Source organism: Ovis aries, chromosome 17, assembly GCF_016772045.2.
Source record: "Ovis aries strain OAR_USU_Benz2616 breed Rambouillet chromosome 17, ARS-UI_Ramb_v3.0, whole genome shotgun sequence".
Classification (NCBI taxonomy): domain Eukaryota; kingdom Metazoa; phylum Chordata; class Mammalia; order Artiodactyla; family Bovidae; genus Ovis; species Ovis aries.
The window spans coordinates 62667290-62690162 of record NC_056070.1 but is presented as its reverse complement, the minus strand read 5'-3'; the positions used below and the strand labels follow the sequence as shown (position 1 = coordinate 62690162).

The window sequence follows — 22873 nt, the reverse complement described above, 5'->3', positions numbered from 1 at the left end:
CACACACTTAGTTGTGGCATGTGGCTTTAGTTTCCTGACCAGGGATCGAACCCAGGGCCCCTGCATTGGGAGCGTGGAGTCTTAGCCACGGGACCACCAGCAAAGTCCCAGAAGGAGGTTTTCTGTCTTGAGGTTTTTGCCTTAAGCCTTGCCTCTTTTTGTCCAAAGTTTAAGTTTAACTGAGTGGCTGACTGGTTGGGTTAAAAGCAGTACATCTCAACTGGGGGTGATTTTGTTTCCCAGGAGGCGTCTGACAATGTCTGGAAGCAGTTGGGGTCGCCTCAGCTGTGGTGGGAGGGTTGTATGCTGCTACCGGTGTCTAGTGGGTAGAGGCCAGGAGCACTGCCCAAGATCCTGCCGGGTGTAAAGGCAGCCCCCACAGTCAAGAATTATCAGGAGTGAAAGGCAGCCCCCAGAGTGGAGACTGAGAAGCCCTGGGTTAGAGGGAGCCGCTCTGAGTCCTGCACGGCTTCCCCCAGCACGCCCTCCCTCTCCCTCCCCGCGAACGTTCTGTGGTCTGACTGGTGGCATTTTCTCTGTGGGCTTGGTCTTCGCAGGTTTCTGAGACACTAAAGCGTTTTGCAGGGAAGGTGACAACAGCCAGTGTGAAGGAACGGAGAGAAATCCTCAGTGAGCTGGGGAGATGTGTTGCCGGAAAAGGTATTTATTTCCATGTCACTGATTTCATTTCAGACCAAGTCGGGCTCTCTGTTTAGAACCATGGCCTTCTTTCCCCCACTTCCAGCAACTTCTGTCATCACTGTCTATGTTTGCTTGTTATAAATGTGCATTGAAACAGTTGGGTTGGTGGAAAGTTTATCCTTCTAGGTGCCAAAGTTTTTAACAGTTTTAACCATTTTGACTGGAAATAGTTGTAATAGATGCCAATAGTTTTTCTTAAGTAATTTATTAGATGCAAAATTTTTTTTTTAATGACTGGAGGCACTGTTTTTCCCAGCGTTTCATGAAAATCAGCAAGATGGTAACTAGTGATTGGCTAGTGAAGGATTCCAAGATCATCTAAGTTTGGGAGATGTCACCTTTTAATCCAGTGTTTCCTTGAAACTCATTTTTGCTGAAAACCTGTTCAGTCTGGGCAGCACATTTTGGGAAATGCTGAGCGCATGTAGTTATTCTGATTCTGCACTGTAACTGAGGGTTCTTAACGGCAAACTGTGGGGGCGTGTATGAGACTAGTTTGCCTTCAACCAATAAATCTTCATTAGTTGGTTTTTTTATCTTTTAGTTTTGTATTGGGGTATAGCCGATTAACAATGCTGTGATAGTTTTAGGTGAACAGTGAAGGGACTCAGCCATCCATACACACGTGTCCATTCTCCCCAGAACTCCTCTCTGATTCAGGTCGCCACATAAAATTGAGCAGCATTCCCTGTGCTATAAAATCCTCGTTTTTGAGTTTCCTTTTGGTGTGTTTTTCCTATGCAGCGTTGGTTCTCAAAATGTGGTCCCTAGACCAGCAGTTTCGGCATCGCCTGAGAACTTGTTTGAGATACAGGATCTCAGCTCCACCCCCAGAGACGCAGATTCATGAAAACTCCGGGGGTAGAGCCCAGCACCTGTGTTTTAACAAGCTCCCCAGCTGATTCCCATGCTTGCTGCAGTTTGAGAACCGTGGTGGTAGAGTTGGGTCTCCGATTCTGTCAGCTTTCTCTTCTTGTTAGGAAAGAGCCTTCTTCCACTGTCTCACCCAGACTCTCATTTGCTGCTTCTGATCTACTGTCGCCTGGTTATATACTGAAGCTTGTTAAAGTTGCGTGTAAATTAAGTAAATTGCTGTTCGTGAGCTTCTGAGAGATTCTGCTGTGTATCAGAGCTTTAGTGCTTGAGTTTATGGCACCTTCAGAAGTCCTTCTGGTCATTTCTTAGCAGGGTTCTAGTTAAAGAAGGCTGCCACGTGACAGACGCTGGCTGTCCACCCTAACCCTAATGGCTGACTCTGTGCTAAGTAACTGCCGAGTACCACCTTTCCCCCCAGTTTGTGGAGCAAGGAGTTCGACAAGTGTGGGTGAAGTTTATGAACTACTCAGGCCTTTCCAGGGTGATTTTACTCCCCAGTCACCCTGAAATTCTACAGTTCGGGGCGAATCATATTTGTAAAATGTTTGCTTGCCTTTGATGCGTAGGTCGTTTGGGGGACGTGAACTCCGCACATGAAATAGTTTTCAGTTTCCTCATTTTCGGAGTCTGTGGAGCCGTTGTGTAGTGATAGTTATTCTGGCCTCTCCTTGTGTTAGCGTCCCAGGTCCCCAGGTGGGTTCATCCAAGGCGGGGCAAGGAGCTGGAAGGCCTCTGCAGAGGCTGTCGAACCCTGGAGGCGGGCGCCCAGCCCGGCTCAGCCCCACCTGGCCCTACGGCCTCTGGTGCTCCCCTCAGTCCTGCCTCCCTGGACCTGAAGCCTGAGGCTGGCGAGGTGGGTTTGCTGGGCCTGGCCTTGCCAGTCACGGGCCCTCAGCGCAGTCGGAGGTCATGGGCTCTGTGTTCTGGCCATGGCTCTGCTGCCTCCAGACTGCGGGACCCTGTCCAGGTTCCTTTGGCTATGAGCCTGCCTCCTTGCATTGAGTGTGGAGATAGTAAGGCCGTGCTTCCCTCACAGGGTGAGAGTGAGGAGGGAATGCGAACTTGTAGGGATAGTGCCTGGCTCTTATCAGCCCTGGTGTCTGTTAGCAGTTACTAACTGCCGTTCTTCTCTGCTGTGCTTAGTTGGTCGGTCATGTCTGACTCTTGGCTACCCATTGGACTGTCGCCCCCCAGGCTCCTCTGTCCATGGGATTTTTCTGGGAAGAATACTGGAGTGAGTTGCCATTTCCTTCTCCAGGGGATCTTCCCAACCCAGGGATCAAACCTGCGTCTCCTGTGTCTCCTGCATTGCAGGCAGATTTTTTACCTGCTGAGCTGTTGGGGAAGCTCTTAGCCACAACCTGTTCTTGGCCCCAGTTACTCTTTTCCTCAGTTACTAAGACATCCTCAAATCAGGTGGGTCAGTGCCAGGCTCAGGGCGCTGGGGGAGCTGGGTCTACGCTCCTCCTCCATCGGCCCCCATCCCTCGGGGGCCCAGGCGAGCCCTTCATGAGCCTCCTGCTCGCTGGTCTGTCTGACACTCAGCTTCCATTTCCCCCATCAGACCGTCCTCCCTTCATCCTTGGGCTTCAGCTCGGTCTGCAGAGCCATCACAGGTTGGCTCTCCATTACTGAGCACTGTTGTTCCACCAGCTTCTCTTTCTCTTGACTGGCCTGCTTAGTTTTCTGTGCCTTGGTTTCTTCTTAAAAATGGGCTCAGTCGCAGTACCCACCCTACAGGAACTGAGTTAATGTGTGTCAAGTGCTTAGAGCAGGGCCTGTGCCTCGTGAGCTCCAATTCAGTGTTGGGTGTTATTCCTGGGCCCATGCCCAGGAAGTGTCGATAGTGCTTATTGACTAACCTCTGTGTAATCTCTGGTTTTAGATCTGCCGGAAGGAGCTGTGAAAGGCCTCTGCAAACTCTTCTGCTTGACCCTGCATCGATACAGGCGAGTGCCAGCCACCAGCCCAGTGTCCAGAGCACTTTGTGCGGAGAGGTGGTAGAGGGCAGTGGTTGGAGCTCAGGCTTTGGAGTCAGACTGCCTGTGTCCTGGGCAGGTTGCGGAACCTCTCTGTGCCTCAGTTTCCTCCTCTCTGGACTAGGGATCATGCTCTCGTGGTGGTTTGTGTGAAGTTCTTGCTTACTCTGAGCTTTCACTTGTGCGTGTGAAAGCACTGGGCCTCATTTGAGCCCTATAGTAAGTGTTCTGTAAATGTAGATGTTGCCCGTACAGCCTTAAGGCTCCCTGCCCTTTGTTAGCTGCTTCCAGAACTCTGGGATGAGGTAGGGTTATCCAGTTACTTCCAAATCTCCTCATCTGTGATGCGCTGAAATACAGTGCAATGTCGTTTTCCTGGAAAGACGGGGCTTGGCTGAAGCCCCCCCCGCCCACCCCCTGCCCCGGGTCCACGTGTTCACCTTGGCCTTTGCCCCTCCCCCAGGGATGCAGCCTCACGCCGGGCCCTGCAGGCAGCCATCCAACAGCTGGCCGAGGCCCAGCCTGAAGCCACTGCCAAGAACCTTCTGCACTCTCTGCAGTCTTCGGGCATCGGCTCCAAAGTGGGCGTCCCCAGGTAAGAGGGGAAGCTGGTGGTGCTCGGGGCTCCAGAGTCCTTCTCTGGAGGAGCCCGTGCAGACCAGCCAGGGTGGCCACAGCCACCCCTTTCCCCTTTGCAGCCCTGGGGGGTGCTGGTGGTCTGCCTTCCGGATGGAGGGAGAAGCCAGGATGTCAGGCCCAACAGAGAGACCGCTTTCCTGGGGAGCAGGGTTGGGAAACTGGGGGCAGTAAGGCCATTTTAAGGAGAAACCAAATGCCTCCACCACCGCCGCCCCCACCAGGCCCTAAAGGTGGGAAACCATCCTTTGGGTTTTATAGTTGTGGCTGCTGAGAGGCGGGAGCTCGGCACTCCTTGTCCTGAGTTGTCACAGGTGGTTTGTGGAGAATGGGTGTCCGGTTCCATCCAGTCATAGGTCAGCAGAGGGTCCTATCTGCCAGGCAGGGCCCTGCGGGGAGCCCTTGTCCTTAGGTAGAGGCCGCTGCTCTGACGTCTCTCCTCCGCTCCCCTCCCCTCCCAGTAAGAGCAGCGGCTCGGCCGCCTTGCTGGCCCTGTCCTGGACCAGCCTACTGGTGCGCATTGTCTTTCCCTCGAGAGCCAAGCGGCAAGGAGACATCTGGAACAAACTGGTAGGTCCCCGGGTCTTTGGAGTCGGCTCCCTGCACAGAGCTGGGTGTGTTTCAGCACCTTCTCTGGCCAGTGTTCTCCTCAGGGCCAGGTGGCCGGGCGCTTTGAGTTACCCTGGTGTGTGTGACTTTGGTGGATGGGCGCGAGGGCAGCATAACATTCATCTCCTCATCAGATATCTGCGAGCTTTCCTGGATCAGGTGTGGGCTAGACCCTGGGACCTGGAACACAGGGATGAGCAAGAGAGACGTGGTCCCTGCCTTCATGACAGGCCAGAGTAGGGAAGACAGCCAAAAAACTAGGAAACCAGAAAGCAGTGTAAATCATTCTGTGTTTTTCTGACTAAGCATTCCTTTCCCTGTGTTTGGATTTCAGTGCTGAACTGGCTAATGGAGTGGGATTCTTGCCATGTGCTTTGATCCTTAAATCCTCTCCTCCCCGTTCTATGCCTGCTCCTTCCATTTTCCCTTCCTCGCCTTTCAGCGTGTCTGCTAACCAGAGATGGCTTCACAGGCCAGGTTGGGAGGTTCTCTTGAATGTCTTGATATGCTTAGTGGAGGGTAAGAGGAAAGGTGTCACAGTTTTAACAAAAAGGATCTTGGTGTGGATTTGATTCTTGGCCTTGAGATTTGGCCAAGTACTTAATTTAGTTTCTGAGTTCATTTCCCATTACTGTGAAAATGGGAACAAGTACCATCCGCCCATCCACCTCAAAGAGTTGTCACGAAGATGGGCCCAGAAGAGGTGAAAGGGCTGTGGAAACTTAGGGAGGGCTGTGCAGGTGGACACGTGGCATTAGCAAACCCTCAGCACCGCTGCCGGACACAGCCAGCTTGAAAGACGCACTGAGGCCTCTCCCTGGGAGCTTGTGCAGCGCACCCCTGGGGATGACCGTAGATTGGCCATCAGCAGCTGACAGGAGGATAAGAACACTGAGACTTCACAAGTAGTGGATACACTCCAAACCCACCTTCGGAGTCTAGGTTCCATTGTTACCTAAAGGTCGTCTTATAAGATGGTTATCGCACGGGCCCTCTCATTGGTGTGTCTCCAATGACTTCTTGCAACCATTACCCAAGGTAAGTCAGTGTGCTTGTGGGTTAGTGAGCTGGAGGGGTCGACCTCGTTGTGTTGTGTTTATGGGACAGGATGCATCAAGAGATTTTCCTTTGCTCGTTGCTGATGTCGACTCTACACATAGGTGGCAGTTCATTCAGTTGCTGAAGTATTTGTCGAGGGCCCCTGTGTGCCGGGTGCTGTTGGCAAAGCTGAGGCTGAAGCAGCGGACGAGGAAGAGGACCTTGCTTTTTCATAGCTGGCAGTCCTGGGGAGGCTGGACGCAAATAGGTCCACACCTGGGTGATAAGGTTTAGAGCCGCACAGCAGAAAAGCAGGCAGGAGAATAGAGAGAGGGCGGACGCTAATGGTGGGAGGGAGGCCTCTGGAGGAGGTGCCGTTTGAGTGGAGACCTGAGGGTGTGAAAGAAGCAGCCATGCCCAGATGAAGGGGCAGAGCATTCAGGGAGAGGGAGCAGCAGTACAGTTGTGAACGAGATGTCAGCGAGCTTAAGAGGCTGTTTTAATAATAATTTTTTTTTAAAGTTCAATATTCAAAAAATAATAAGAAAGTTCAATATTCAACAAGTGTCGAATGATACACCAGTTTCCTTCCCACCCCTTCTCTAGGCATCTTGGTCCCCCACAAGAACTAGTTCCTTGTGTAGGTAAAGATAGTCCCTGTGTATATGATGAAGTAGATTTTTTTATACAAGTGATAGCATACATGTAAACTTTTTATCTCATCTTGTGTCTTTTTCTTTAACCAGATGTAGAATTTGTTATAGGGTATTATATAAAGAGCTTCTCATTCTTTAAGACTGTTACTAATCCTTTGAGTGGGTGTACCACGGTATATAACCAGTCCCCTGTTGATGACCGTTTACAGTGTTTACAGCCTCTCATCATAAAAAGCGTTGCCGTGAATAACCTTGTGCATCTCCCACTTTGTACACATACACATGGAACTCAGCTGACTTCTTAAGCTTGCCCTCGTTCTCAGGTGGCAGCCCACACCAGTGACCTCAGGTGCTTGTGGCCTGTACGGTCTCTGTGAGGCTTGTTAACCGAGCACCTCTTTGTGCTCCACTCTGGGTTGGACAGTGAGCTCCCGCAGGCAGGATCAGCCTATCGGTCTTGACTCCTATATCCACAGTGCCTAGCCTAGTGCCTGCCCTTTCATCAGCGCTCACTGCCTGGGAATTAATGAGGAAATAGTCAAGGCAGATGAAGAAATACATGAAACAGAAGCTTACCCTTTTTCCACATGGCACTTCCCTCGCTGTAATTATGTATTCATTTGTGTGTTTATTTGTTTAGTATCTCTTCCTCCCTCTGGATTGTGAGGTGCATGAAAGCAAGGGCCGTATCTGTCTTATTCTCCCGGTGTTTTCATTTCTGACTCATAGTAGGTGTTCAGCAGATACTTACTTACGAAGTGCTTGAGTGAACAGATGTAATTCTGGGACAGGGGCTGAGTCGGGGGTCCGGGGGGTAAAGCGAAGAGGGTCTGGCTGGAGTCGGGTGGGAGAGGCCTGGCAGAGATGGCCTCAGGTTCCGGCCGGTGGGCCTGACGGAGGCCTTGGGCAGGCTGTGAGGGCCACGGGTCCTCTGCTCCTGTTTTGCATCCGGACCCGAGCACCCCTGTCCCCGCAGGTGGAGGTGCAGTGCCTGCTCCTGCTGGAGGTGCTGGGCGGCTCCCACAAGCACGCCGTGGACAGTGCCGTGAAGAAGCTCACCAAGCTGTGGAGAGAGGTGACAGGAGGCCGCGGTGGGTGGCGGGCACTGCTTCCCGTGCGCACCCCCACTGCCGTCTGATACCCCTGCCCTCCCTGTTCCTCCTCAGAACCCCGGGCTGGTGGAGCAGTACTTGTCAGCCATTCTCAGCCTGGAGCCCAGCCAGAGCTACGCAGGCATGCTGGGGCTGCTGGTGCAGTTCTGCACGAGCCACAAGGAGATGGACGTGGCCAACCAGCACAAGGCAAGCGGGCGCTGGGCGGGGAGCGCGTTTTCCCCTGGTGGCCCCAGCCACTGGCCTCATCTGAAGTTGGCTGGTTTTCTGTCCCGAGACCCTGGCCTTTCGCAGTGATGTGTGAGGAGCGGGAACGTTTCCTCTCTGGTTCTGGCTGGGGGTGGGCCCTGCTGCAGTTACTGGGATGCTGATTTGCCTGTTCGTGCTGTCGCTGAGTCACTGACCCCTGAGCAGCTGCCTTATACCAGCCTCTGTGCCAGGTGTTGGGGCTGCAGCAGTGAGTGAGGGGGCCATGATCCCTGCCCAGGCAGGGCTGAGTCTGAGGAGCCCACTGTTAGGCAGAGTGGCATCTTGTCATCTCTGTGAAACACGCTACAAAAGGAACCACGCGAGAGGCTGTGATACTCTGTGGTGGGAACCTATCTCAGGCTGTGGGTCAGGCAACACATCTCTAAGGAAGGACTTTAAAGAGTGAAGAGGTGTTAACAAGGCCAAGAGGCAAGGAAGGGCATTTGGGGCAGAGAGAGCAGTGTGTAGGCTGGATGGGTGGTACGTGGCTGCCTGGGTGAGAGAGGAGCCACCAGGCCTGTGAGCCACGCCAGGGGTCTGGACTTGATCCCAGGAGCCATGGAAAGCTGTGGAGGGCTTTTCGTTGGGGAATGGTGTGGACACTGGCATTTCCATGCTTGACTCCGTGTCGTTTGGGACCCTGATTGGTACTGTTCAGAAGTGCTCGCACAAGAGGGACCTCAGAGCACCAGTGTCCGACAGGTCTCTCTTCCCCAGAGTGCCCTGCTGGACTTTTACGTGAAGAACATCCTGATGAGCAAAGTGAAGCCTCAGAAGTATCTGTTGGTGAGTGAGCAGTGGCCCTTCCTCGTCCGTCCAGCTGAATGCCCTTTTAAATTATGTGATTCAGAGCCATGCTTTATTCTCGGTCTGTTCCCACAAGGGCTGGGTGCCTGACCCCTTTCTCTTGGCAGGATAACTGTGCCCCTCTGCTTCGGTACTTGTCCCACTCAGAGTTTAAGGATCTGGTCCTGCCCACCGTACAGAAGTCCTTACTGAGGAGTCCAGAGAATGTCATTGAAAGTAGGTTGCTGCCAGCCAGGACAGTGGGAGGCAGATGACATCACCCAGTGAGCCAGATCGCAGCTGCTTGGCAACAGGCAGTGTTTATGGGGGTTGTGGGGGGAGGCTGTATTCACTGTGTACCTCGTTGGGCCCCTCGAGAGGGAGATTTAGGGACCCTTTCAAGAGTATGTTGAAAGTAATGGGCCCTCTTGTTGAAAGAGTGCACGGAAGTGTATCTGTTGAAAATGCTGTATACATACATTTTTAGAGGTCTGAGAACCTTCTGGAAACCAGGTTAAGAACCTCTGTCTAGACAGGTTGACCTTGGTGCCGGTGGTATTTGAAACCCTAGGATGTGAGAGTTGAGTCTCTGTCCCTTTTTATCTTGGTAAGAGGTATAGGTGGAGTGTTGGGGGCGCAGATTTTGCTGTAGGGATGGGGCAGTGTACAGCTTTATAGCAGAGCTGAGGGACAAAGGTGTGACCAATATAGAGGTGAAAAGTGGTCGCGTTCCACGTGGCTAGATGGCGGGCCTGAGCGTTGGCTGGGGAGCTGGGCAGAAATGGGCAATTTCCCTCCGAGGTCAGCATGGTGTGTGCTTTCTGTCCCCCTCAGCTATCTCCAGTCTGCTGGCATCCGTGACTCTGGATCTCAGCCAGTATGCCCTGGACATTGGGAAAGGACTGGCTGGTGAGTGTCCTGACCCCTCTCCCGCCCCTCGAATGACACCTTGGGTTTTTGGTTGCACTTGTCCCAATTGTAGAAGAAGGGGCACGAGACAGCCCAATTTAGAAATAAGCTACAGTCGTGGAGTTTCTTTTCTGAGATCCTTGATCATGAGAACGCAGAGCCAGGATGGATGAGTTGGGAGCCAGGAAGACAAAGACGAGAGCCTGGGTCCTCAGCTCTGAGCGGCGGCTCTCTGTGTCCAGGTCAGCTGAAGTCCAACAGCCCTCGCCTGATGGACGAAGCCGTGCTGGCGCTGCAGAACCTGGCCCGCCAGTGCAGTGACTCCTCGGCGATGGAAGCCCTGGCCAGGCACCTGTTTGCTATCCTCGGAGGTGGGCTCGCCTTTCCGGGCATGGGGATGGCCGAGGTGTGGGCTCTGGCACTCCCTGGGTGCTGGGGCCTGCTGGGAGCTCCGTGCTTTGAGTCTTCTTGTGTCAGGAATGTGAATAGAAGCACAGGCAGAGAGGTGTGGATGGGGGTGAGCTCAGTTTTAAGTATAGATGTTTTTGTGCACATAGGTTAAAAAATACAGAAAAATATACCAAAATATAAGTAATATTCTTAGATGGGTGATTTTTAGATTTTTAAAAAAATTTTTTCTGTTTGTCACATTTTCTGCAAGAACATATTTACTTCTTTGCTGCTGCTGCTGCTGCTGCTACTAAGTCGCTTCAGTCGTGTCTGACTCTGTGCGACCCCATAGATGGCAGCCCACTAGGCTCCTCTGTCCCTGGGATTCTTCAGGCAAGAATACTGGAGTGGGTTACCATTTCCTTCTCCAGTGCATGAAAGTGAAAAGTGAAAGTGAAGTCGCTCAGTCGTGCCCGACTCTTAGCGACCCCATGGACTGCAACCTGCCAGGCTCCTCCGTCTATGGGATTTTCCAGGCAAGAGCACTGGAGTTGGGTGCCATCACCTTCTCCATTTACTTCTTTGTCAGAAAAAAAAAACAACAAACCCCAATAAGTGGTTTTAAACCCAACTTCATGATAAAGAGGCTCTACTTTTAGAATCAGAAACTATCTTTCTTTCTCTCTTTTTTCCTTTTTTGGCCACACTGCTTGGCCTGTGGGATCTAGTTCCCCGACCAAGGATCGAAGTCAGGCCCCTGGCATTGGGAGCACGGCGTCTTAACCACTGGACTACCAGTGAAGTCCCCCGGTGTGTCTTGATGTCACACACATGACGTGTTCACCCCCTTGGGAAAGGTGGCAGATGTGGATTCTGAATCTTTGCTTTCTCTCCTCTCAGGCTCGGAGGGGAAGCTAACTATTGTAGCCCAGAAGATGAGCGTTCTCTCAGGTATAGAATTTCTCTGCGGGTGTCAGGAAGTGTGGTTATAGATGAGGGTCACCCCGACCGTCAGGTGCGGCGAGTCCGTTGGATCCTGACGTCTCTGACAGTCTTGGCCGTCCCAGCCTGGCTTCTGTAAAAGGCAGGACGTGATGGAAGATTGAGGGAGGGTCAGTGATGGCCGGAGGAGAGGCGTGGCTGCTGGGGAGGGGGCAGCGACAGGAAGATGGTGCGTTGGCAGTTCTTTGCGGACCAGGGGCTGAGCAGGGAACCCCCGCCTTCCAGGGATCGGGAGTGTCAGTCATCATGTGGTGTCGGGGCCTTCCAGTCAAGTCCTGAGCGGGACCGTGGCTGAGCTCTTCATCCCGTTCCTCCAGCAGGAAGGTAATTCTGGGCAGCACGGTGAGGCTGCAGCCGGGCCCCATGTTTGAGCCCGGTTTTCGCAGTTGAAGCCTGCAGTGACCCCTTCTGAAGGCCCTGCTTCCCCTCCCCGAAGCATCACTGCTTCTGCTCCCTTTACCCGGCTTGCTTTTGCGTGCGGCTCGCGGTGATATGACGTGGGTGTAAGATGTCTGGCTGACCGGCTCTGACTTCTCCCCCTAGTTCACGAAGGCACCTTGGTGCACGCTGTCTCTGTCTTGGCTCTCTGGTGTCACCGCTTCACCACGGAAGTACCCAAGAAGCTCACCGAATGGTTCAAGAAAGCCTTCAGCCTTAAAACCTCCACCTCTGCCGTGAGGCATGCCTACCTGCAGTGCATGTTGGTCTGCTTCCGAGGTGAGCGGCTCCCTGCAGAGGAGACCCAGTCTTCAGGGTGGCGTCGCCACTCCGGGCTTGCCCTTTTGGTCCAGCCTTTTTTGCATCGTTTCCTCCTGAGTCCATGGGAGCATCCAGCTTAGTCATCCACAAAGCCTAGAATCGGAGCCCCGTTTGATTTTGATTTCTCCCCCTTATCAGACCTTCAGAGTACAAAGTTTATTCAGAGAGGACCCGTAGCCAGAACCCGTTGCTCTGTTTTCTGAAATCATGAAGATATGATTCTGATAAGACTGGTGTATGAGGTGTAAATTTATAATCTTTACCCTGGAACTGTGAGAAACCAGCCCTGCCCTCGCATCAGGGCTGACAAACCTGTCATCTGGGCACTTGCCTCTTCCACGTGCAGTGAGGGGACACAGCAAATCTGGGTAGGAGCTTGATCCCCAAGGAGAAAATCTCCAACACTGATGTCCACCTCTCAGGTGGACTCCTGTTTCACTTATGGTTTAAATGGATGATGACTGTGTCTAAGGAAATGTCTGGGAGATTCCAGAGTGCCCTCTAGAAAGGTGACCCCCTTCTGTTCTGTGTCTGAGCTTGTGTATCACTTTGCAGTTTTGGTGCACTGATCAAAGTTAACTTTAGATTGAGTTCTAAACAGCCAAGTCTTGGTTTAACCTCGTCTCTAGCTTGAGCTAGTTCTAGTTCTGCTCCAGACTTTAAAAGCAAACATAAACCTTTAAAATACACATTTCTTGGATTCAAAAACGTGGCATTGTCCAAATGAAATGCTTTTTAGTGTGTGAAATATTCTGATATACCAGTTTGGTAATTTATGAGTTTAGTTACAGGTTTTGGTAGGTTTTTACCTTTTTTTTTAAAAAAGACTTTAGTTCATAGGTCAGCAGATTGGTTCTGGTTGGGGGCTTTGGGTCTGGAGGTTGTCTGATGTGGGGAAACCGCCCCAGAAAGAAATTGGTGGACCTGAGGTTTTGCCCTGGTTCTCTTCTCCCAACCAGCTGTGTGGCCATGGGCAACTCACTTCACCCCTCTGTTTCTTTATCCATCAAATGAATAGCCAGACTCTTGGGTTAGTAAGGACCCTTCTAGCTCTATCCGTAAGGTTGTAGAGTTTGATTTAAGCCCTAGATTGTATTCCACTCCTTCGAGGTATTTAAAAGGTAATCATTAGCCGGTTCAGACAGGGGTGAATGTCCTTTCTCAGGTAATCTTGCCCCCCCTCCCCCCACCCCGAGTGATGGACAGGCGCCGGTCCTGTCTCCACAGGTGATACACTGCTGCAGGCCCTGGACTTGCTGCCCTTGCTCATCCAGACAGTGGAGAAGGCGGCCTCCCAAGGCACTCAGGTTCCCGTTGTCACCGAAGGGGTCGCCGCTGCCTTGCTGCTCACGAAGCTCTCAGTGGCCGACTCACAGGCTGGTAAGAGTCTAGCGGTGTCCAGGAGGCTGCGGACAAGGGCTTCTTCCAGAGTCCCTGGGAGGAGGGCCAGATGTTCAGGATTTGGCTGTGTCAGCTTGGCCACTTACCCCCTGAGCAGTCACAGGGCCACTTGGCACCTGCCCGGATGGATTTTATCCACAAGCTCCCGTCCCTGAGCACTGGAGTAACAGAGCGGAGGAAGACAGTGACAGCGCCCCCTGCTGCCCTCCCACCGCTCAGTGCGACCCTGAGGCTCATCCCTGCAGGTGTTCAGTGGGACTTCGTTTTTGATTGGTTATACAGTTTTAGGGTGTAACATGAACAGTGTCCCCTGAGTTTAGCCAGCCTGCCTTCCAGCCACTCAGTTTCTCTCCTTGGAGGACATTACCAGTTTCGTGTCCAGAGATGGCTAATGTGTAATTGCCCAAACACCCTGGGTAATGTACTATACATGGGCTTTCCTGCTGGCTCAGTGGCAGAGTCCGCCTGCCAATGCAGGAAACTCGGGTTTGATCCCTGGGTTGGGAAGATCCTCCAGGGTAGGAAATGGCAACCCACTCTAGTATTCCTGCCTGGGAAATCCCATGGGCAGAGGAGCCTGGTAGGTTACAGTCCATGGGGTTGCAAAAGAGTTGGACACGACTTAGCAACTGAACAACAACATGCTATACATGCCATTTTATATACTGAACACATCTGGGAAAAGATTCTAAATCTGCAACAAAAAGAGCTTTCCTGTTTTTGTGGCTACAGGGTATTCCATGCTTGTTTAGTCTAACTCCTACCCTGTGCGGACGTAGCTGGACATACTTCTGTGGTTAGAGACGAGATTCAGCTCTTTTCACATATTATTGCTTGACACCTGAGTATAGGCCAAAGCACTCAGCTACTTCTCCGTGGGGGGAGGCAGAAGTGAACATGACCCTGCTTCAGCAAGTTTTAAGCTGCCTTTACTGTAATGGGAGAAGGGATATGCAAACATTATCTGCCGTTAAAGGCAAAACATAGCATAAGAGCAGGTGGATTGCTTTTAGTTTCGGAGTTAGGGGCCAGGAAGGGCTTCCTGAAGGAGGGAGCATTTGAACTAGGGCCCTGAGGACTAGAAGGAGTTTCACTGACTGGAAGGGAATGGCCCAGTGTGAGTTCAGACCAGGGAAGGGCAAGGGAAGGCACCACGTGAGGCCCTGAAGGAGCTCCGCCTGGCACCTGGAGCAGGTGGGAATCCGAGATGGGAGGCAGGTCGTCTGGGCTCCTGCAGGCAGTGGAGAAGCACCAGAGGTTTCCATAAGAGGTGATACTACCAGAAGAACTAGTTAGTTCTCGGCATGGGAGGACAGTGAGCCTGGGAGTGACCCCTCCCTGCCGAGGTGGCTCTGCCAGAGGACCCAGCCCTGGCAGCTGCAGCGTGGCGGGGCCAGCCCTGGGGGAGGCGGTGGGCTGTGTGGTGGAGTGACCTTTTGTCTCTTGCAGAGGCCAAACTGAGTGGTTTCTGGCAGCTCATTTTGGATGAGAAGAAGCAGGTTTTCACTTCCGAGAAATTCCTGCTCATGGCTTCAGAGGATGGTGAGTCTGCCTAGTTGAAGTTGAATTTGGGGCTGAGTCTCTCTGGTGGGTCTTCAGAGATGACCCTTCCCGGACTGCCTATTGTTTTGACCAGTCAGCTTGGCAGAGACCTGGAGCAGAGCGGTCTGACCAGTAGCTCAGCTTTCCTGAGAATGACGTTATTCCTGTGGGGCCTGGAAGGCTGGGAGGTGGGAGTGGAGGGGGAGGTTTGTGGAGACAGAGCGCTAATAGCTGTAGAGCTGTGACATTAGCTGTAATTACAGCTGATCAGGTAATTGGTGTTGTCTCAGGGGCTTTATGTTCAGCGGCAGCTGAGAAGCTCTAGTGAGGTGTGGCTGGCTCTACTCCCCCACTGGGAGACAGAAAAACTACTGGTTTCTATCTTGGCAGAAAAGGAACTATTGATCTTTAAGTGTATGTTTAAAATTCTAGGTTGCCTTAGAAGTACCTGTGGCTAATTGGTGACTTGAAAAGTCTTTTGACTTGCACATCACAACATTCTGTTAATGAGCTACAACTGGTAGTCACTTCCTGAAGTTTAAAACACATTTAGCTAGTCTTTGAACAGGAAATGTATTCATATAATACAAAAATAAAAGCCCCAAGAGGGGCTACGCTGAAACTTACACCGTTGCTTTGATCTCTGCCCAGTGTCCCTAGCCATGGAAAACCGGTTTTATCCCCTTGCTGTGTATTGTCGATATTTTATTTTTATACCAATAAATATCCTTATGTGTTAGTTCTCTGCCTTTTTATATAAAAGGTAATATACATGCTATATGCATTGTGCTGTCTAGATTTGGAAATCATTTCACATCAGTATGTGAGTGCTCTTATTCCTTAGAACTGCATACGAATTAAATAATGGAAGTATAGTTGAATTTATTAATATATTCGTGTGTTAATTTTTACTGTACAGCAGAATGATTCAGTTATACATATATATACACGTTCCTTTTTATATTCTTTTCCACTATAGTTTATTGAATATAATTCCATGTGCTATACCATAGGATCTCACTGTTTTAATTAAAAGTGTATATTTTTGCTGGTTCCAAAATACATGTGTGCGTATGCTAAAAGCATAACTTGCTTTTAGCAGAAAAGCAAATTCAGTAGATAACATATATGTATAACTGAGTCACTTGGCTATACATCTGAAATTAACTCAGCATTGTTAAATCAACTATACTCCAATATAAAGTAAAAAGTTTAAAAAAAAGAAAATTCAAGTGAAAGTGTAATTTTACGCTTACATTTTGATTTCCAACTTTTCCCGTTCTTTCTGGATATTTTCTCTATTTAATTTCTTTGTGTATTTGGCTGCCCTGGGCCTTAGTTGTGGCATGTGGGATCTAGTTCCCTGACCAGGGATGGAACCTGGGCCCCCTGCATTGGGAGCACGGAGTCTCAGCCTCTGGACCACCAGGGAAGTCCCCGTCTCCTCTGTTGTAGACGAGACCGGGTGCGTTCAGGGCAGTTTGGCTGCAGCCACATTCTCTATTTTAAAAGCACTTGCGCTGTTTCTTTCCCCTCACCAGCCCTGTGTACCGTGCTGCACCTGACAGAGAGACTGTTTCTTGACCATCCGCACCGACTCACAGGCAGCAAAGTTCAGTACGTGGGGCTTGTTCACCTTCCCCCTCAGGCCAGACGACCCCATTCCCTGGCAGGATCCTGAGCCGCAGCGGTGTGTGAGGGGCGGGAGGCTGGCTGCGGAGAGCCGCGCCCGGCTGTCCCCAGCGCGCCCTGTCCCTCTGCTGCAGGCAGTACCACCGGGCCCTGGCGGCCGTGCTCCTGAGCCGCCCCTGGCACGTGCGCAGGCAGGCCCAGCAAACGGCCCGGAAGCTGCTGTCCTCTCTCGGGGGCTTCAAGCTGGCGTACGGACTGCTGGAGGAGCTGAAGACCGTCCTCAGTTCTCACAAGGTCAGAGCCTCTTCCGGGCCCCAGAACTGGGGCTCACAGACCCCCGAGCTGCCCCTGCCTGCGCTGTGGGATCTCACCTGGGGTGCTCCCTGGCTGTCCTCACTTACGCGGGCTCCGTGTGATGCCAGGGTCTCCTGCCCTGCCTCACAGCTCAGGGACCACCGTGTTTCACACCATTCCTTTTCCTTTGCAGACACCGTTCTCTTTTCCCATGTCTTATCACACATAAGTCAACCTTTCTATTCTTGAGTAATGGAAAAACACTTCGTTTTTAAAGCACTTAAAAATTTTTTAAACATTTTTCTACCCTTCTCTCTGTCTTTGTCTCATAATGCCTTTAAGAGGCCAACAGGCGTACTGCGCTTGTTTTACGGGAGTTGCTCATGGTTCTGGCAGCTGAAATGACTTGCTCAGCATCTCCCATCAGCGGGTGGTGGCAGGACTGGGGCCTGGCTCCTGGTTTCAGCGCTCTTTGTGTCCCATTTCACTGCTTCCCTCCCTCCCTGAGCTGCCTTAGGGATGTGGGCTGGTGACAGACTTGCAGTCTCAGGTTCGTTCCCCCTGCATCGGATTCTGTTGCCTTTTTTCCCCCTGTGGACTCTTTGAGGCTCAGGACCCTAGGTGCTTCCTTCCAGGCCCATCTCACAGCCTGTGGATCCCAGCGCAGGGCTCTGAGCATTGGTCTCCACGCCAGCAGGGGCCCCAGAGAATCGCATGAATGACAGGCAGCCGCGTTCCCTGCGTCTTCATCTCCCGGGGACCAGGCCGGCGTGGGGCTCTGATCATTGGGGCTCATGCGTTGTCTCCCCGCAGGTGCTGCCCTTCGAGGCTCTGGTGACCGACACTGGGGAGGTGACTGAGGTGGGCAAGGCCTATGTGCCCCCGCGGGTTCTGCAGGAGGCTCTGTGCGTCATCTCTGGGGTGCCAGGGCTGGAGGGCGGCGTCACTGGCATGGAACAGCTGGCACAGGAGATGCTGATCATCTCTCACCACCCATCCTTAGGTCTGTGGCCCAGGTGGGTGGGTGGGGCAGGGACTCTGTCGGAAGAGCAGGTGGGCAGAAGGCCTCAAAGAGCTCCCCTTCCTTTCAGTGGCTGTGCAGTCTGGCCTCTGGCCAGCACTTCTCGCCAGGATGAAGATCGATCCAGAAGCCTTCATTACTAGGCACTTGGACCAGATCATCCCCAGGATCACCACACAGAGCCCCCTGAACCAGGTAGTTGGGCCTGTGAGCTGGCTCTGGCCTCAGGTCAGAGGGCAGACCGGGAAGATTCAGAGAAACAGAAGACGGGGTGATGAGAAGTGGTTTGGACCGTTGGGTTGCAAGTGACAGAGAGCGCCAACTAGTTTGAGATTAGCAGGGAGCTTGCTGGTTGCTGCATCTAACTGGTAAGCCCCTGGATGTGGCAGGACAGGGACTCAGATGTCCTCAAGACCTCATAAGTGGAATGTTTCTTGCCCTCTGTCCATCTCCCTTCCTCCTCTGTGCCTCACTGCTGCTTTCTGCAGCATGGGCTCTGTTATCAGTCTCTGCTTTTCAGTAGCAGGATAGCTGTTCTAGGCTTACGTCTCATCCCCTGTTAGCTCCCGTGGGAAAAGCTGGCATTTTCCAACCATTCCAGCTGGCAGGGGCCCTTACCGCCTGGGTTGACCTGACTCAGGTCCTCTGCTTATCCCAGGGCCCATCCTTCCGGTCTGGGTCACATGCCCATCTCTAGCGAGGGTGGGGGGAAGCTCTACCTGAAACACAGAGATCAAGAGTGGGAGAGAAATGTGTCCCCCATGTCCGGGTGCGGCATGCTGAGAAGGCAGGCACACCCTGTAGCCGTCCACTCCAGCGGCAGGGTTCAGAAAGAACAGGCAGTGGCAAGAAGGGGAGCCTGCTGCCCGGGGCGTGAGACATGGCAGGCCCTCTCTCCCATGCCAGCCGTGGCAGGCACTGACCGTGTCTGTTTGTCTGACAGTCTTCCATGAACGCCATGGGCTCCCTCTCGATCCTGTCCCCAGACCGGGTCCTCCCGCAGCTCATCAGCACCATCACCGCCTCCGTGCAGAACCCAGCGCTGTGCCAGGTGACGCGGGAGGAGTTTGCTATCATGCAGACCCCTGCAGGGGAATTGTATGACAAGTCCATCATCCAGAGGTGAGCCGCCTGCTCGAAGGCTCAGTAAGTGATACAGTCTGTCTGTCTGTTGGGGGAGTGCTGGCTGTGGTCCACACACAGCCTTCGGTCCTGGATACGAGAGTGTGTGGAGGACCCAGTGCTTGCCTGGTGCCTGTGACTTAAGAGGTAGCAGGGGTCTTGTGGCTGGTGGGAAGCTAAAGGGCCTCGTGGCCGGATGGAACCTGGTTGATCACCCGCTCTGGTGTTTCAGTGCCCAGCAGGACAGCATAAAAAAGGCCAACATGAAGCGAGAGAACAAAGCTTACTCCTTCAAGGAGCAGATCATCGAGTTGGAGCTGAAGGAGGTGGGTATGCGGAGGCCTCAGGCCAGTCCACTGGGTCACCCTGACCTGTGGCATATACCCCTGACCTCCCCGCTCAGCCCGGGTCCTCCTGTCACCTTCTTGATCTGCTCTTTCTCAGTAGCTTTCTCCACCCGGAACTCCAGGAAAAGAGATTTTCTTTCTGCTGTCAGTAGTTCATGTATTTTCTCTGCTAAATGGTGTAACTTGACTCCATGCCCATCCCCACACCCCACTCCTGGATGGCCAGGACCCGTCTGTCCTCCTACAGTGGGCACGGGCCTTGGCACAGTGTAGCCTCTGGGGCATCGGGGTTCATGGCTGTGTTCAGTGGTGACGGGGCTGGTTCTGGTGGAAGCACAGCACACAGGGCTCTTGTCTCGGCCTGTGCTTCTCCCTCAGTCTTTTCATTTTCTTCTTCACTCTTTATAGGCTGAGTTCTTCTTGTCTTCTATATCTCTGCCCACATGTCCCTTCTGCAGAGAGGTGACCCCTCTGCCCACGCTCCCCAGAGCCGAGCCTCCCCGTTCTCGTTTGTTATGCATCGTATTTATTCCTTTCACGACACCGGTCATGGTCTGAACCACCTTGTTTATATATCTGCTCCCTGTTCGTTGTGTAGCCACCCCCACTAAGATGGCGAGCTCTGTAAGGGCAGAGACTTGGTCTTGTTCCCACAGTCTCCCAAGCATCTGGCACCTCCTAGGTGCTCAGTAAATATCAGATGAACAAATGCTCTCAGCCTCTGCCAGGCTTTAGCTTACACTGGAGGAGAGTGTAGGGCAGGCTGGTCAGAGGTGGGAGAGGCTTAGGCTAGAATTCTGAAGCTATGTGGTTTCCAGAATACCCTCTTTAACACTTGGAGGAACTTTCCATTTCTCTTAACACGTAAAGACTCTTTGTGTTTTGCTTGTAGAGAATCTGGCAAGAAATGGCTGCTCTACTGCTCTCTGTTCTGTAGAAACCAGGCGGCCTTGGGCTTGTGGGAGGTGGGGGAGGCCAGCCGGCAGGTTTAGGGTCCAGATCACAGACTCACAGCTGACTTGGAGCTGACGGTGGCTCTGAGCTCACCTTGCCTGGTGGTGGGAGGGAGGCAGGTCTGTGCCCTGGAGACGGAATTTCTGTGCTTGTCCCTTCAGGAGATAAAGAAGAAGAAAGGCATAAAAGAGGAGGTGCAGCTGACCAGCAAACAGAAGGAGATGCTGCAGGCCCAGCTGGACAAGGAGGCACAGATCCGGAGGCGGCTGCAGGAGGTGAGCGGCTACCCCAGCGCCCCCGCCTCACTTACTGTCAGGGTGGGCCCTGCTGACAGGCCCTCTGGGCTGACTTTGCTTACAGCTGGATGGTGAGCTGGAGGCGGCGCTGGGGCTGCTGGACACCATCCTGGCCAAGAACCCGTCCGGCCTGACCCAGTACATCCCGGTCCTGGTCGACTCTTTCCTGCCCTTGCTGAAGTCTCCCCTGGCTGCTCCCAGGATCAAGACCCCTTTCCTGTCCTTGGCTGCCTGTGTCATGCCCCCGAGGCTCAAGGCTTTGGGTTAGTTCTCATTGGCTGGCTGTGGGCATGGCCCCGGGGCAGGAGTGGGGTGGACAGGGGTGCCCTGAGTGCTCGGGGGAGACATGCAGTGACCTCAGCTACTGACCTGTATTCCCGTGGGTGCAGCCTTAGGCAGCCCAAGCTGCACATCCCGGGGAGCACGTGGTGCCATCTCCTCTCTCCATTCTTATGTCTACTGTGGCTTCACTCGAGGACCAAATTTTAGATGCTAGTCAGTGATCTGTGTGTGTGTGCTGCGTCACTCAGTCATATCCAGTTCTTTGCGACCCCATGGACTGTAGCCTTCTGGGCTCCTCTGTCCATGGGGTGTCTCAGGAAAGGATGCTGGAGTGAGTTGCCATTTCCTACTTCAGTGGATCTTCCTGACCCAGGGATCGAACCCTCATCTCTTATGTCTCTTGCATTGGCAGGCAGGTTCTTTACCACTGGGCCACATGGGAAGCCCGTGATCTTTCTGTAGCAGTTCTAAATTCAGTGGCAGTGGGATAGTTGGTGCCACGTGGCTTATCCGTGGAGCCCAGAGCTCCTGAGTAGCCAGATGTGGATGACCAGAGTTCTCTGTGGCCTTCAGAAGCTTTCTCTTTGGCCGCAAAGAACCTTGTGAGGTGGCTGGGAATTGTGGTAACCTTGCTCTGTGGATTGTATGACACCTTTGAGCCTTAAGGATGCATTCCCATGGGTGAGGCTGGAGTCAGGCCGTGCACGCAGAACCTATTGGAAATGTTACCCGGCTGGCTGGGCTGCTGCATGGAGGGTGGGAGCGCCCTATGGCTAGAGCTTCACTCCCAGCTGAGTAACCTTGTGTGGCTCATGCCGCCTCGCCGCGTACTTCTGCTTCTTTACTGTCAGAAGGATACCCCCTTGCCAGCTTGCCCACCCTTTCGGGGTGGCACGGAGTTAAAATGAGAAACTAGGTTGAGGAGATGGGCAGAGCAGAGCTGATTACTGTTAACTCAGGGGAACATGGGTCCCTGGTTCACACCTGAGCCAGAATGTGTGTCTTTGCGTGGGTCATCCCCTGTGGGTCCCTTCTCTTGGACACAGGCACTTTGGTGAGCCATGTGACTCTGCGCCTACTGAAGCCGGAATGTGCCCTGGACAAGTCGTGGTGCCAGGAAGAGCTGTCAGTGGCCGTGAAGAGGGCGGTGACCCTGCTGCACAGTCACACCATCACCAGCAGGGCGGGCAAGGGTGAGCCAGGTAAGGGACAGGATAGGGTGGACAGAGGGCGTGAGGCGGTGTGAACTGTGCAGGGGCTTGACTCCCATCCCCCGGGCTTCCTGAGGCCGTGGCTTCTGCTGGTCTCTCTCCTTGCTGGCCTTGATTTCCTCACCTCACCCCTTGAACTAGATGGATGACTTTTGAGTCCAGTCACTGTGACCCACCCCCCACCCTTGAGGGTTTAGTTTTTGCTGTTGGAATTTACTTGTCTGTTTTAACGCTCACATTGTGGAACCAGGTGCTGTCTGGGGTAGGAGCGGCATTGGCTTTAGAACTGGACTGCCGTCTCTTGTCTCTCTTGTGATGCTGCTGGCTTCAGGGTGTCAGAAAGGGCTGTCTCCCCGCCCACTCGCCCTGAGGATGGACGCTGCAGCAGCCAAGCTCGGGGCCTGGCCCGCTTGCAGAGTTGGTCTGCTTCTTGCTCTCACAGATGCTGCACCCCTGTCCGCACCAGCCTTCTCCTTGGTTTTCCCATTTCTGAAGATGGTGCTGACTGAGATGCCCCACCACAGCGAGGAGGAGGAGGAAAGGATGGCCCAGATTCTTCAGATCCTTATCGTCCATGCCCAGCTGCGGGCCTCCCCCAGCAACCCACCCGGGCGTGTGGACGAGGTAGGGCGGGGAGCTCGGCCCCCCCTTGGCTTGAGTGGGGTTGGGGGTGGGGTGGGGCAGGGGCTTCTGACACTTATTGACCCATGAACAGTTCTGGGGAGGGGGTCCTACAGCAGCGGCCATTGGTGGGGAGACCCCACATGTTCTATTGAGAGAGGCTCTCAAGGCCTCACAGAAGCTATGGGTCTCCTGCATCTGATAGTTTCTGAGCCAAAGGAGTTGAAGGGCTCTAACTTATTGTATGTTGTTCTTAAGAAGACAGTGCTGTTTACTATCCTTTTCACTTGCTTTTGAGACTGGAGCTCATTCAGTCAGGATTTTTTTTTTTAAGACTTTTTGGGTGTGGACCATCTATAAAGTCTTTATTGAATTTGTTACAATATTGCTTCTGTTTTATGTTTTGGGATTTTGGCCACGAGGCATGTGGGATCTTAGCTCTGTGAC

At 52.9% G+C, this 22873-nt stretch overlaps 1 protein-coding gene across 1 annotated transcript in view; it reads left to right on the top strand.

The window, feature by feature from the left end:
• The window catches only part of GCN1 (GCN1 activator of EIF2AK4), a 54450-nt gene that overhangs the window by 4313 nt on the left and 27264 nt on the right, over positions 1–22873 (top strand). The window contains exons 2-26 of the mRNA XM_027956611.2: positions 558–660; positions 3464–3527; positions 4021–4152; positions 4655–4763; positions 7473–7571; positions 7663–7797; positions 8575–8643; positions 8772–8880; positions 9478–9552; positions 9795–9923; positions 10843–10893; positions 11170–11268; positions 11488–11661; positions 12931–13083; positions 14554–14646; positions 16188–16263; positions 16413–16572; positions 17386–17575; positions 17664–17788; positions 18537–18715; positions 18948–19041; positions 20178–20291; positions 20377–20575; positions 21641–21796; positions 22248–22429. Coding sequence (XP_027812412.1) covers positions 558–660; positions 3464–3527; positions 4021–4152; positions 4655–4763; positions 7473–7571; positions 7663–7797; positions 8575–8643; positions 8772–8880; positions 9478–9552; positions 9795–9923; positions 10843–10893; positions 11170–11268; positions 11488–11661; positions 12931–13083; positions 14554–14646; positions 16188–16263; positions 16413–16572; positions 17386–17575; positions 17664–17788; positions 18537–18715; positions 18948–19041; positions 20178–20291; positions 20377–20575; positions 21641–21796; positions 22248–22429 — 3069 coding nt within the window. The remainder of the gene's footprint in view (positions 1–557; positions 661–3463; positions 3528–4020; positions 4153–4654; positions 4764–7472; positions 7572–7662; positions 7798–8574; positions 8644–8771; positions 8881–9477; positions 9553–9794; positions 9924–10842; positions 10894–11169; positions 11269–11487; positions 11662–12930; positions 13084–14553; positions 14647–16187; positions 16264–16412; positions 16573–17385; positions 17576–17663; positions 17789–18536; positions 18716–18947; positions 19042–20177; positions 20292–20376; positions 20576–21640; positions 21797–22247; positions 22430–22873) is intronic.